Source organism: Drosophila rhopaloa, unplaced genomic scaffold (assembly GCF_018152115.1).
Source record: "Drosophila rhopaloa isolate 14029-0021.01 unplaced genomic scaffold, ASM1815211v1 contig_115, whole genome shotgun sequence".
NCBI classification, from domain to species: domain Eukaryota; kingdom Metazoa; phylum Arthropoda; class Insecta; order Diptera; family Drosophilidae; genus Drosophila; species Drosophila rhopaloa.
The window spans coordinates 1,752,375-1,767,061 of NW_025334990.1; the positions used below are offsets into that span (position 1 = coordinate 1,752,375).

At 40.1% G+C, this 14,687-nt stretch overlaps 2 protein-coding genes across 8 annotated transcripts in view; one reads left to right on the top strand and one right to left on the bottom strand.

The window, feature by feature from the left end:
* The window catches only part of LOC108052783 (syndecan), a 107,795-nt gene that overhangs the window by 9,892 nt on the left and 83,216 nt on the right, over positions 1-14,687 (bottom strand). The gene's annotated exons all lie outside the window — the stretch shown is intronic.
* LOC123037448 lies at positions 1,761-7,050 on the top strand. The gene is made up of 2 exons (XM_044458211.1): positions 1,761-3,275; positions 3,331-7,050. Exons 1-2 carry the CDS (start codon positions 1,902-1,904, stop codon positions 3,340-3,342), a joined length of 1,386 nt encoding a protein of 461 aa, XP_044314146.1. The 5' UTR covers positions 1,761-1,901; the 3' UTR covers positions 3,343-7,050.

Consider the following 14,687-nt stretch of genomic DNA (forward strand, 5'->3'; position numbering starts at 1 on the left):
CTCCAGCGGGACAGGATCGATGGGAGCTGCGGCAACTGTGGCCAACCAAACAACCGAGTGCAATGCGAATTTATGCTATAAATTGCTTTGTTAATAAAACACGAAGCGAATGCCAAGGAGCGGGTGGTGCAAAAGCCAGAAAGCAGATGCTGCACCATGCCACCATCGGCGTCCTGAGGTGCAATGTGGGTCATGCATGAATTTAAATGATGTCATTTCATCGGGACCACCTGCTGCCAGGCACCGAAAATGGAATGGGATATGCTTTTCCACTGCACGCCGCATTAAATTTGCATTTGCTGGCAGCTGATGCTGCTGCAGCTTCTTTGGCTGGCCAACATGGCGTATGCTTGACACCATTTTGATATATGACTGCGAAAATGAAATATTCCAGCAAGCTGGGCGTACATTTCCATAAAACGGAAATTGTTTCAATAAAGCGTTTAAAAACTTCTCTGGCTGACTCAAAAACTTGGCAAACGAAATGAAAAAATAAGACAAGGAGCAACCTTCGCAGTTTCCGTAATGAGCGAAAATTGTGTCACTCAACTGTAAGAAAAGGCAGGAAAAACTATAAAGAAATGAGCGAAATAATTGGGAACAAAGAACTGGAGTTAAGAACAGCTGCAAGGCACGTTTCATGCATAAACAACAACCAGAGTGCAATGCAATTGTTTTTCTGCGACTTTTCACAAATGTCACACAGGATCATGGCCCTGAGGAAAAAGTTTTATTTTTACCCCCCCACATTCAGCATAATTAAAGCCCGAAACTTCGAATCAAGTGTATTGCCATCATAAAACAGACTCAAGTACAATCCACCCACATCATCCTTTATCTCAAACAAATCCGGGCTAAATCCTGTACGACTTTATTTTGCAAATAAATTTCGAAACTAAATACAAGGAGCTTTCAATTTACCGAGCAACATCAGTAGCTGCTTTGGCCAAGTTTTTGTTCTGGAGAAAAAGTTGTGCTAACGAGTAAATTGTCGATTTGACAATGTTCGCAAAGTGCGTGACTTGAGTTGACCGAGTTGCTCGAAACATTTGGAAAAATCCTTGGCCAGGGCAAGTTTTGGTTTTTAGTGTCGGTCGGGGCTTTCCCCTTTGCCCCACTTTATCCCCTTAAATGTTACGTAACCACTTTGACCCTGTGTTCTCCTACTCCCTCCTAACACAAAATTTCGCATTGTGAATGCTATATTTTCGGATCCAAGTGGCCTGCTAAACATTTGCATGGGGATTTCTGCAGGAAATGGCCAAAGTTTGTCTGCCCAAAAGGAAAGGAAAGGCTGGGGGGACGGAAAAGGGTAAGGAAACGAACCACAATCCCAGGAAAATTGATAGCCCCAGCCAATCCCCGAGTTCTCGGCTTTGTTTTTCCAGCATTGGCATTGCTCAATAATTGCTTGGAGGAATCTCTAGGGGAGTCCTAATTTATTTACATGCACTTGCAACTTTGGCCTACGGGGAAAGGGCAAAGAGAGAGAAAGGAAAGCCGACTCAGCTCAACTCGGGGAAACTCAATTTTCCAGCTGGGAGATAACTTACGGCTTTATTTAGACAACGAAATTGAAATTTCGTTACGCTACTTCGCTTTCCTCTCCACTTTTCTCTTATTCCTTTCCCGCTCGGCAAGAACTTTTTCTAAATATGTAGATAGACAAGTTTGTATTTTATATTCTATTTTCCCATCTGTAGTAGGCCACCTTACGCCCGATAAACTATCGATTGTTAATGTTAAGCTAACATTAAGTATAACATAATCTGTAAGGAAGCCCAATGTTATTCATTCTTGGTATATGCATTGAATAAAGCGGACGTCTTATAATAAAAAGTGCCTAAAGTGTTAAATATACCGGTCCTCTCACAAATTCAGAAGTGGGATAAATCTACGCAATGGACGATATAAACTTCAACAATTTCTCGGTTGTTCAACTAAAAAGATGGCTTTCCGCGCTGGGAATGCCAACTCAAGGCCTTAAGGCCGAATTGATGGCTCGTCTTAGGCGTGTTCCTCCCGAGGAGCGCGGCCAGGCACCACGCGAAGACGCCAACCCAAATTCTGGAGAAGATCAACCCGATAACGAAGATTCCGAAGAAGTTCAAGGCGACGCCTCCGCCCATCAATTTCAGGGCGCCGAGGGCAACGTGAACATCGCACCAGCGGCTTCTCAGAGGGTGTTCTCCCGAGATGCCCTTGAGCAACATGAACTTCTTGCCATCATAAGGCAGCTGCAGGCAGAAGTAAGTGCGCATCGCAATTTGTTACAACAAGCGCAGACACGTGGCGCCGCACAACAACAAGCAGTTGACAATAGTGGCAACCTCGGAGACTCGAACATTCTACCGCGGTCGCCAATGCATGCATCGTCTGGCAACCCTACCAGTCTGATCGTGCTACCGACCTCAGACGACAATGCATCTGGTGGCGGCATTACAAGCTCAAACGTTTTGCCAGCCCTGCAAGGCATTGCATCGAGTGGCAACAGCAGTGGTTTAGCAGTATTTGGCTCAACGAACAACAACACCGCCGTTTTCAACGCCGACGGAGCTGCCAGCCGAGCTGCATCAGCAACATCGTTATCTTTCGCCAAAGAAGCAGCCATAGACTTTGACGAAAACATGTGTGCTCGCATCTGGGTGGAGCACCTTAAGAACATTGGTCAGGTATATGTTTTGGCTGACGACTGTCTAAGGATGCTGTTCATCACCAAGCTGAAGGGAAAGGCACAGCGTTGGTTACATGCCAACCCCACTAGAATGCTGGAACCTTTCGAGAGGCTATGCGAGCAGCTGATTATGGCCTTCGGGCAAATGTCTTCAAAATCCGAGCAGCGTCGCAAATTCGAGCAACGGAAATGGCAACAAACCGAGCGTTTTGCCATGTACTTCGAAGACAAGATGATGTTGGCTCAACCCATCAACCTGGAGACAGATGAGCTTTTGGAACAAATCATCGAAGGAGTGCCATCAGCCAATTTAAGGGATCAAGCACGCATTCAACGATTCGCCAACCCGGAGCAGATGCAGCAAGCCTTCGCAAATATCTGCCTCCCGCAGATAATCGAGACCAACGCAGCGAAGAAGACATCTATGGAGGCCTCTGCAAACAACGAATTGCGCTGCAGAAACTGTAACTCCAAGGGCCATTTCGCAAAGGATTGCCGCAAGCCAAAAAGGGCTCCCGGATCTTGTTTCGCATGTGGAGAAATGGGGCACTTCGTAGGGCAATGCCCTAAGAGGAAGAGCGCCAGCGACAACAACAATTATGTAAGATCTATGCAAATTTATTTCGTTTCGTTTTCTAATGTACCAATTATTGCAGAATGTCTCATAGACTCAGGCAGCGCGATTTCATTTATAAAACTTTCCAAAGTCCCATATGAAATACACATTACTAAAGTTAAGACTTCATATTTTGGTATAAATAAGAGCCAACTTAATGTAAAAGGAAAAACTTTGTGTTTTATCATGAAGAAAGGAATAAAAATTTGTTTTGATTTAATAATTGTCGCTGATGAGTCCATGAGCCATGATGCAATTCTGGGAAGGGATTTCATGGATATCTTTGGTTTAAGCATTAATCTAGACACCCTTGACACTATTAAGGATAGTAGTTGTAATATTAACAAAAATAACTCACTGTCTCACACTTGCAACTTGAACCTTTATTGTGGAACGAAGGATCAACGACATAGAATGGCTGATTTATCTGAAGATGTTTGTACGGATTGTCTAGGACATTTAACTGGAAATGAAACTGTTAAGGAGCAACTGTTAGGAAATGAAACTGTTAAGGAGCAACTGTTAGGAAATAAGACTGTTAAAGAGCAACTGTTAGGAAATAAGACTGTTAGGGAACAATTAATGGAAGGAGATACTGTTGAGAAGCAACTCGTAGGAGAAGAGACTGTTAAGAACCAACTATTAGAAAGTAAAACTTTTAAGGAGGAACTGTTAGGAATACAAACCGAAAAACTGACAAAGAGCATTTTAGCAGAAACGTTTGATGAGGATATGTTAGGCATCAACATAGTTGATGATCAATTCCCGGATTATAGCATTGGTAATGAAATCGACTACGAAACCAAGTGCAGGTTTGTCAAAATGTTTAAAACGTTATACGGTACTGCAAAAAGACCAGAAATACCTTTTATCAGATGTGAAATGAAAATTAACATTGAAAAATCGAAACCGTTTAGTTGTTCACCTAGGAGGCTATCATATAGTGAAAAGGATCAGCTTCAGAAAATGTTAGACGAATACCTAGATAAAGGCATTATAAGAAATAGCGACTCGGAATATGCTTCCCCAATCGTGTTGGTAAAGAAGAAAACTGGTGATCTTAGATTGTGCATAGACTATCGCAAGCTTAATAAAGTTCTAATAAAAGACAACTATCCTCTGCCTTTAATAGATGACCTCTTGGATAAGCTAGTCAATAAAAGTGTATTTTCAAAGCTCGATCTGAAAAATGGATATTTCCACGTATTCGTGAGCAATGATTCGATAAAGTATACGTCTTTTGTGACTCCTTTAGGACAGTTTGAATTTTTGAGGATGCCCATGGGAATAAAAAATGCTTCAGCCGTTTTTCAACGCTTCGTAAACAAGATTTTTTCCGATTTGATCAGAGAAAATAAAGTTATTGTATATATGGATGACATAATGGTAGCCAGCACAGATATAGAGGAACATTTAAGTACATTAAAGGAAGTATTTATACGTTTAGTTAATAATAGGTTAGAGCTGCGGCTGGATAAGTGTGAGTTTATGCAGTCAAGCATAAAATATTTAGGATTCTTCATAACTAAAGAAGGAATTAGAGCAGATGATAGAGGTCTTGACGCTATTGAAAACTTTCCGATCCCAGAAAAATTACACAACGTTCAAAGCTTTTTGGGTTTATGCTCATATTTCAGACGCTTTATAAAAGATTTTTCTATTTTAGCCAAGCCACTTTACGATATGTTAAGAAAAGATAAGGACTTTACGTTTACAGAGAAAGAGTTTAATTGTTTTTTAAAGCTTAAGAAAAAACTAATCGAGTCCCCTGTCTTGGCTATTTATGATCACAAAGACGATGTCGAGTTACATTGCGATGCAAGCTCTTTAGGATTCGGTGCAGTTTTAATGCAAAAGAAAGGGGATGGAAAATTTCATCCCGTATTCTATTTCTCAAAGCGAACAACAGAAACTGAGTCCAAGTACCACAGCTTTGAGCTAGAAACATTAGCTATCATATACGCCCTTCGCAGATTTCGAATTTACCTTCACGGAAGGCATTTTAAGATAATAACCGATTGTAATTCTTTAACCCTTACTTTAAATAGGGTCGACCTAAACCCTAGAATTGCCCGGTGGGCACTCGAACTTCAAAATTTTGATTACGAAGTAGTTCATCGATCGGGAAATAAAATGCAGCACGTAGATGCTCTAAGTAGGTGTCATATATTGACGATTGAGGCCAATAGTTTTGAAGATAATCTGTTAATCTGTCAATCAAAAGATTCAAAAATTTTACAAGTTCGAGACCAGCTAGAGAAAAATCAACTTAAAATGTTTGAAATGAGAAACGGGGTCGTGTACAGAAAATGGAACGACGACAGATTGTTATTTTATGTCCCTGAAGAAATGGAGAGTCATATTTTACATAAATATCACAATGAACTTGGACACATTGGTAGAGATAAAATGTTAGACGCTATTTTAAAAACATATTGGTTTGATAAAATGAAAGAGAAGTGCAGTAGTCACATTGAAAATTGCCTAAAATGTGTTGCATTTGCACCAAAAACGGGGAAATCAGAAGGTTTTCTGCATAGTATTCCGAAAGGGGATAAGCCATTCGAGTTGTTGCATATCGATCACTACGGACCAGTGGATAAAGGAAGAGCAAATAAACACATATTTCTGATTGTAGACGGGTTTACTAAGTTCGTAAGACTGTACACAACTAAGACAACAAATACAAAAGAAGTTTTAAAAGCATTAAGCGACTACTTCAGGGCTTATAGCACACCAAAGTCGATTGTATCAGACAGAGGTAGTTGTTTTACCTCTAATGATTTCGAACAATTCTTGTCTCAGAGGAACGTAAAGCACTTGAAAATTGCAACAGGGTCTCCACAAGCCAACGGACAGGTGGAGCGTATAAACAGGAGCATTGGCCCTATGATTGCAAAACTTACAGAACCAGAAAACGGTGCACATTGGGACACAGTAATTGAGCAAGTAGAATATACCCTTAATAACACTATACATAGAAGCATTAAACAGGTCCCGAGCAAGATGCTTTTTGGTGTTCAACAGAAAGGAGAGATCGTAGATGAGCTTAGAGAAAAATTAGAAGAAATAAAAGATACGATTGTTACTGAAAGTTTAGAGGAAATTCGACTAAAAGCAATAGATAATCAAAATCAAGCACAGGCATACAATAAAACTTATTTTGACAAGAAAAAGAAAAAGGCCAAGGACTACGGAAAGGGGGATTACGTCATGGTAAAAAACTTTGATAGCACAGCAGGAGTTGCGAGGAAGTTGATCCCCAAGAATAAAGGACCATATGTCATAGCCAAAGTGCTTCGGAACGACAGGTTCTTGTTGCAAGACGTTGAAGGCTTTCAAGTATCGCGAAATCCGTACAAGGGTGTCTGGAGTGCTCAAAATATAAGACCATGGATAGGAAAAAGGAAAACATTGTAAAACATAAGATTACAATCCAACTTTGTATTAAGATAAGAGTATTGTAATTAGCTTTAACTTTAGTTTTAAGAATCTCAGGATCAGGGGATCCAAGTCGCAGGACGGCCGAATTGTAGTAGGCAACCTTACGCCCGATAAACTATCGATTGTTAATGTTAAGCTAACATTAAGTATAACATAATCTTTAAGGAAGCCCAATGTTATTCATTCTTGGTATATGCATTGAATAAAGCGGACGTCTTATAATAAAAAGTGCCTAAAGTGTTAAATATACCGGTCATCTCACACATCTACTCACTTATTATTTTGCAATTGCCCATTTACATTTAGATGGGAGCAAAAGCATATAATCCAATGAACTGCCTAAAAGGGTTTCGTATTCTACACTAAAACTCGTTAGCACCCACACTTACCATTATGCATATTCAGTGCACATAATAAAGGAAAATTTTGTGTCTGTCATAAGAAAATTATTATGTTCAGAACAGACAAAAAAAACAAGTTATTTAGCCAAATTATATACGACTAATATTTTTAATTTGTACTATTTTTTCCCCATAAGAATTGAAATAGTTTTAAATAGAAGCCTATGCTACTATATAAATAATTTGATTTATATATTAACCCTCTTTCTTAATATAAATGAATCATCATTTTATTAATAATTATAAAGAAAGTTCCAATACATTAATATATGTGATAAGTATTTCAAAGTAGACGCTAAAAAACACTAACATTTTTGTTCTGTACAAATGTTTTGTGTGTTTCCTTGATGCTTTCCCCCTACACAGCTTTTTATAGCAAATAATTGCTTTTTAAATGCAACAAATGAGCAACACAGGATTTTACCCATCTCTTGCCCTTTTCTCTGCAACAAATTGAAAAAGTTTTTGGCAAAATAGCGCAATGTTTTTGCTTTTGAATGCCTCTCAAGAGTTTCAGAACTTTCACTCGCAAACAAACGCGCGCACACACACACACACAAATAACAAAGAAAATTGTGTCGTGGCCTTGTTGGGGCCAACAATTGTTGTTATTGTTGTTTAGTCTCCCCTCATCCATTCAGTTCGTATCTATCTGCACAACTCTTCAACGAAGAAAAGCCTTTTGTTGCATCCTATTTTGCAAGGCCACGCCCACCCAAAGCCTTTGGCATAATTTGACACTTAATTGGCAGCTGCACTGCAGCGGGAAAAGCGTGAAAATCCCTGGAAAACTGCACATTTATCAAGCTCAAGTCTGTCAGCGGTATGAACGCGACTTTTGCTTAATTCCTGACTTTTTTTGGTTGGCGCTTTATCATTTTACCTTTAAAGGATGCGGATCCGGACGCAAGCCAATTTGTATTTCCCTGTGGTGTTTTTTGCCATTTTATCAGCTGGCAGAGATTTATGTTCGAGCATTTTTTTTTCGGCTGGGCTTTAATGATTTTTCCGTGTTCAAGTGACACAAATTTTCGACTCCCGAACAAGTAACACAAATTTGCCAACGCGACAAAACGCAGCGAGGCGTTCGCCTTGGACACCGCAACCGCCATCATCATCATTATCGTGGCAAAAGTTCCAGCTCATCAGCAGACGGAAAAATCAATAGCCGCACCCAGGCTTTCCTTTCCATTCCTCTGCTTTTTTTTTCGGCTCGCTCTTTTTCTCTTCTATCTCCGCATTTTTTATGATTTTTTTTCTGCGCAGTTCTCGCACAAATAAATTAAAAGCCGCATCATCAGCATTAGCCGACGGGAAAGTAAATCTGTGTTAGCTGTAGTACAACCCGGCCATTTGCCTCCATAAATAATAATTTTCATATTTAAAGCAGAGGGTGTTCTCTTTTTTTTTAAGCCTACTTTTCCGGGCGGCAATTAATAAATGAGCTTAGGGCTCAAAACACGAAACCTGCAATTCATTCGGGAGGAGGAGCAGAAAAGCGCTTGCAACATTTACTCCAGTTTCCAGTTTCCGGATTACTTGTTACTTATGCTAATTGGGAAAGCTGCTCCGCCTGCAGCTTATGGCATAATTAATCCTTTTTCAGGTCCTTTTTGGCATAATCGAAATTGATCAGAAGGCCAAAGGGGAAATATGGGTTAAATTAAGAAGATATGCAGCTTTAGGTGGGGCTGTTGTTTAATTCAGTCCCCGAAGTAATTTGCATATGAAGTCGCTGTTTCTGAGAGACATTTTGCGGCTAATAAGGCAACATTTTCATTACAGCCACTTGGCAGGACCCCGTTGAGTTCAGCCGTATCCAAGCCATAAACTGCTGCTAAAAGGTGCATCCGCAGCACTGAAGGAAAATTAGGATTATTTTCTAGGACCAAATTATCGATTTCAAAATAACATGATTTTGTTAAATATAAGATAAGTCTATTGAAGCTTACATATAAGCTTTCTTATAACTGTTGGAATATTCGAAATGAATATTAGAAAAATTTATCTTTAACATTATAATTTAAATATAATATTTTTTATTGATACATATTATTTCTATGGTTTAATGAACACCGAAACTCTTTGTAAAGTTGGCTGAAAGTATGCCAAATGCGGTACACTTTTCAAACTATTTTTCTTTCACTGCAGGACATACCAGGATCTTGCGTAAAGTTTCTGCATTTTAATTGCACGAACAGAAGGGAGGAATGTTTTACTGAGGAGCTGCTGCATCCACATCGGTCTTAATGTGTGCTGATGCCAGAAGAGGACTAAGAGCCGCAGAAGGAAGTAAAGGAAGTGATGCGCAAGCACACACATATATAGTTCTGGGGAGGCTGGGATACATGGGCTGTAGAAAGGAACTTTGGAAACTTAACTGACTGCATCTGCTCTGCTCTGCTCCGACTTATTCAGCTTCCAAGGGCCCCGCCCTTACCGCTGTCACCGTTGCACATCATTAAAATTTTAATGCAACTCATGGGTTTTAGCCCCTTAGCCGGCGACAATGCTTGTGGGCGTGGTCCAAACAGTTCTTGCTCAGTCAATTGCGAAAGCTTAGAAAACGGCAAGAAATGCGAGGCAAAGCGTCGCAAAATGTGGAACGGAAACCAAAGGAGGTTGCTGAAAATAAAAGTGGATGGCGGGGTAGCAAAGTGTGATCGACTGTGCGATGAGCTGCACATAATTGTTGCCTAAGCTGATTGCTACGGAATCTGTTCAGTGAACGCCAGACCAACTTTTAAACCAAAAGAAAAACACAAAGGTTTTTGTTATATTTAGGAAACAAAACCCGATTGTCAATTCCAACAGTATTTCGATTGTAAAGCTTCGTTATTGAGGTTTAAATTCTCTTAACGCAGCCAAAGGCATCTCATTAGAGGCTAAAATACAGAATCAATATGCCTGGCCATGCATGTAAAACCACCTGAACCACCACATTTTACTGTCAACTTCGTTCTTCGATTGGTGGGAATGCAATTAAAATCAAAATTAATAGGCCTGTGATTGGGCACGCTCATTGGTATTTACACTGACGGAAATAATATTTTCCATTTAATCAAGCTCATGTTGTGACACTGATTGATTGAGAAACCGCACTCCCATGCAACGACCTCTTAACCTTGCCACATGCATTGTAAACATTGCAATCAAATAAATGTTCATATGGAAGTTGGCTCCACACCGCATGCCACCACCCCCTTGTGACCACATTTGAATTGAGGCAACAAAGCGGATGCAGCTGCTCGGAAATGCAATCATCGCCAGCAGCACGTAGCTGCAAATGTAATTAACTTGGCAGCTGTGCCACGCCCTAAAAAATGTAAGTAAGCAAGACAGGAGCAGGGAAAGAATTTCAATGCTGAATTATTCATGGCAGTGGCAGTTGCTTGACCCAGGCCAAGAAAGGCAAAAGGAAAAGAACATGAAGAACTCCTGTCAGGTTCAACAAACTTGCCTCACGTTGCGCCTAAAAGCATGCAACACTCAAGAGTGCGGTTACAAGTCAAATTGCTGGCAGAAAGAGCCGCATCCTCATCCCTTTTTCCTCTCGTCGAGGGGCCTGACAAACGACAAATGGCAGTTAAAAGAGACTCCAAGAAGGCAGGCTTTTTCTAGTATACGGCAAAAAACATTTCCAAGAAATCTTCAAATATTAAAGATAATTTATGGATCGATATTCAAAATATTTTAGGGGTAGAAACGAATTATCCTTAGCTGTAACATGACTGATATTTAAAAGCAATTCAATAAAATATAAATTTTTTCTGTTCCTTATAAAATAGGTTTTTTATAAGCTACAAATTGAGACCGATCTCGTACAGTTAATAAATTAATTCTTAAACGATTAGAACCAGGCCACATATATGATTTATGGAATTTCAAGACAACAGTTTCAAGACATTTCTACCTCCCTAAACATAAGTAGTTTTTATAAGTTTATTGTTACTTTAGCTACAAGTTATAAATATACAATCGTAAAGCGTATAAATATACATTTTATGACTGTATAAATTACATATAATATAAATTTTTTGACTGTATATTTATTTTAAAATATTAAGAACATAAGTAATCTGAGCTTAATTCTGTTCAGTGTACAAAATACTTGATACTTTTAATTTATTTTCTGAGCAGAGAAAGCCGCTGCTCTTCCGCAGAAAGATAGACATTTCAACGTTTTCTTTCAACCAGGCAACATTTTCTCAAAGACAGTTTCCTGCCTAAGACGCTTCCATCCATCTCCTTCCTCTGTCAGTTGTATCCATCTCTATGTTCGTCCGCCTGTCTGTCAGTCAGTCATTCAGTCAGTTTTGGGGTCCAGCGAGAGCAACATAATTGAGGAGACCCCTCCACCTGGTCTGTGTACTCAAAAGAGGAGCCTCCCCATTCCCCAACAGGATTTGCAATTCAAAATGCTGGCGGCCTTTGAAGAGTGAATCCGCCCAACTTCCACTGGGGCTCCTCTGCTGGTTTGCAATTTGAGTTTTGAGGTGCTTCGAGTGCAGTTGCGGTGCACAAAACTGCGTTCTAATTGAGGAGCATCCCGTAACAATAACAATCGAAGAGGTAGAGAGGAGTTAGAGATGAGGAGGTCTAATCAAATTCAGGGATAATCACTGAAATGTATGCAGCCACATCAAAGATACTTAGGGGCGAATCCAATTTGTGCTCGTTCCTGGACCCGGGACTAAATCAAATTATGGCTTGAAGTGGAGGGGTCGGCCTTCCCCAAACATTCTCCCTATTTGAGCCTCTTCTCCTAATCTGAGTTTAAAGCGAGTGAATTTTATGGCAGGGTTTGCAGCTACAAATTGTCGTAAAGTTAAGCGAATTTATTGGCATACATAATGCATGAGGGGGAGTCCTACATTCTCACTTCCAGCAATACAATGCGCATAGCGTTGGAGACAAACAGGGAAAACAAAATGGCGACAACGCCCCCATCATCATCGTCGCCATTTCCCCCCACCCCCCTCTTCTCGCTCACACTTCGCGTCGCCGTCGCCGTCGTCGTCAACTTTGACAATGACTTTTCGCCAGGCTTCCAAATGTTATGGCAGCAGCCCCAGTTTTCCCACCCATTTTCCCTTCATCTTCCGCCCCCTCATCGTCTGTGTTAACGCATTTGTATGCGACGGGCAACCTTCTATTCTGATGTTCTCGATTCTGTTATTGTTGCTGCAAATAGCTGGATTCCTTTGTTGTGCAAGGTGATATGGCAACTTTAGCTTGAAGTTTGCATTGCTAAGTAAATATCAGCAAAATAAAATCCTTTGATTGCACAACTAAGTAATGTGGGGAAAACAAATAGTTGGAATCGTTAGCAATAAACGGGATGGCAAGAAATAAATTTCAATATTTAATCTATCATGGGGATAAAGAATTTCTAGGAGGACAAGTGCAATTCATTTTAAATGAATATCTTTAATATTTTATGAAACATAAACTGAATAAAAAGCTTAAACAAAAGAATTTTACCGAGAAGTAGCAATAACCAGGTTAGCAAGTCAGTTAAATAATTCAACAGAGAATTATTTTATACATTTTTCGCAGACTAGATTATTAAGTCTAAATACTTTTCTAACCAGACTGCCAACTCCAGTTAAGGTAGTATTTATTTAATATTGTTATCTTTCAGCAATTATGTTTTCCAGGAAACGAGCTTTTTATTAAAACGACTCCTTTGCCATTTCACACATTCCTTTACAGAGTATCCCATTACCAACTGAAAGGAAGCCAAATAGGCCACCTCTACTGGCTCGTACTTTGGGCGTTTAATTCAATAGACATTCAGGCTTGCCTGTGACAACGTGGCGTATGCGCAATAATCCACAAAACAGACAGAGGCAGATGTCTCATAAAAACGGAGCCATCCTGCCCCTCGACAAAACAGTTTGGCCCCCGTGGCCTCGGATTACTGATGTTGTTTTGGTTGGTGTTTTGGTTTCGGGCTCCCCTTTCCCCTTCCCCCTTCCACAAACATCTCTGGGACTCATTTGACTTCCTCTGGGAATTATGTTATATGAAATAATGCAGCATCATTTGTATACTCGTATGCTGGCCAAAAGCAGAACGACATTGAGTAATGAATGCAAGGCACAAGAGGATGTCGCCCCTTCTATCTTACTATCTTACTACCCCCTTCCGCACGTATCCTTCTTTGACATTAAAAAGTCGGATTTTTCTGCATTTGCTAGCTGGAAACGAAAACCCATACCATAAACTCATTTGCGGGCGTTGGCTAGCACACACAGTCTCAATAAATTTCAATGTCTATCGGTTAAGAACCCCCATTTTCTAACAGTTGACAGCTGTGGGTGGCATGCATTATGTATTATGTGAGCTGTCACCAATAAATTCCCATGTAAGCAACTGATATTGACAGCTTGAGTACGACAACGTAGCGCTGGAAATTATATGCACGTACTTAAGCACAGGCATCTGTGCGGAGGAGAACGGAGTCCCGAGTACAGGATTCAGGATACAGGATAATGGGCAGCATATTTCGCACCACCTAGCCACATCATCAAAATGGCAAAGAGGTGGCGAAGTGGGAGCACTGAGTGCTGTTTACACAACACATTCAGTGGCACACTTTTTCGGGCAGACCCCCCAACTTGCCATTATTCCATTCTAGCCATGTCAATCGATGTTAATTTATTGTCAATGCGCATTTCTCTCCCTCTTTCTCTCTCTCTCTATATATCTCGTTCTCCCTCTATGCGACACGAATACCGATGCAGGGGCTTACCCGTTTGCCAGAGTGTGCTATGCAAAAAGGCTTTTCCTCTCGGCCATCCACAAAAACACGTGCGCCATGTGCACGTTATTAATCAACAAGGACCTACGACAAGCTCGTTTTCCTCCCTCTCACTCAGGCTTTGTCCTTTTTGGAAAACGCAACGAGATTGTTCAATGTGTGAGTGAGTGTACGTTAGCACACAGAGAGTAAAATTGGATTGGAATTTAAGAAAAACATATTTCAAATATATAAATGTAGGCTAACATTTAACTAGGCTCCTAACATCATTTCTTCTCACGCTCAGATAATAATGGGTTATAAATAAATAAATTTATTAGCCGCTCTTTTGAAGGACATCTCATCCTTTAGCTGTAAGTCAAAGAACATTTGTTGTACTTTTAAAACTCCTTCAGGATTACAAAAATAGAAAAATTACAGAAACCGAAAAAAAATAAATTCTAAAATTACGTGATGCTTTTGAAAATTTGAAGCTCAAGGTATTTAAATAATTTGGTGTCTCTTTAATATTCAAAAGAACTATTTAGCTTTCTATTCAACTGACTTCTTAATAACTTAAACTTTAGAACTTTTGTTTTCCGTGTAGATGTGTGTGCTCAGTGGGGCTTAGCTGTTGGCTGCGTGCATTGCATGTAGCTTATTACGTACGAACAAACACAAATGCATGGCGACCAAAAGCATCACATATGCATGCATATGTTTGCCTATGTATGCCTCCTAAAAGTGCACAACAAAAGTTCATTATCTTGTTGACACGTCCCACAAAAATTGGCTTAAACAGGCGCT

What these genes read in the sequence shown, in the direction of transcription:
- LOC123037448 (XM_044458211.1), top strand. Translation starts at nt 1,902, where the DNA reads ATGGACGATATAAACTTCAACAATTTCTCGGTTGTTCAACTAAAAAGA.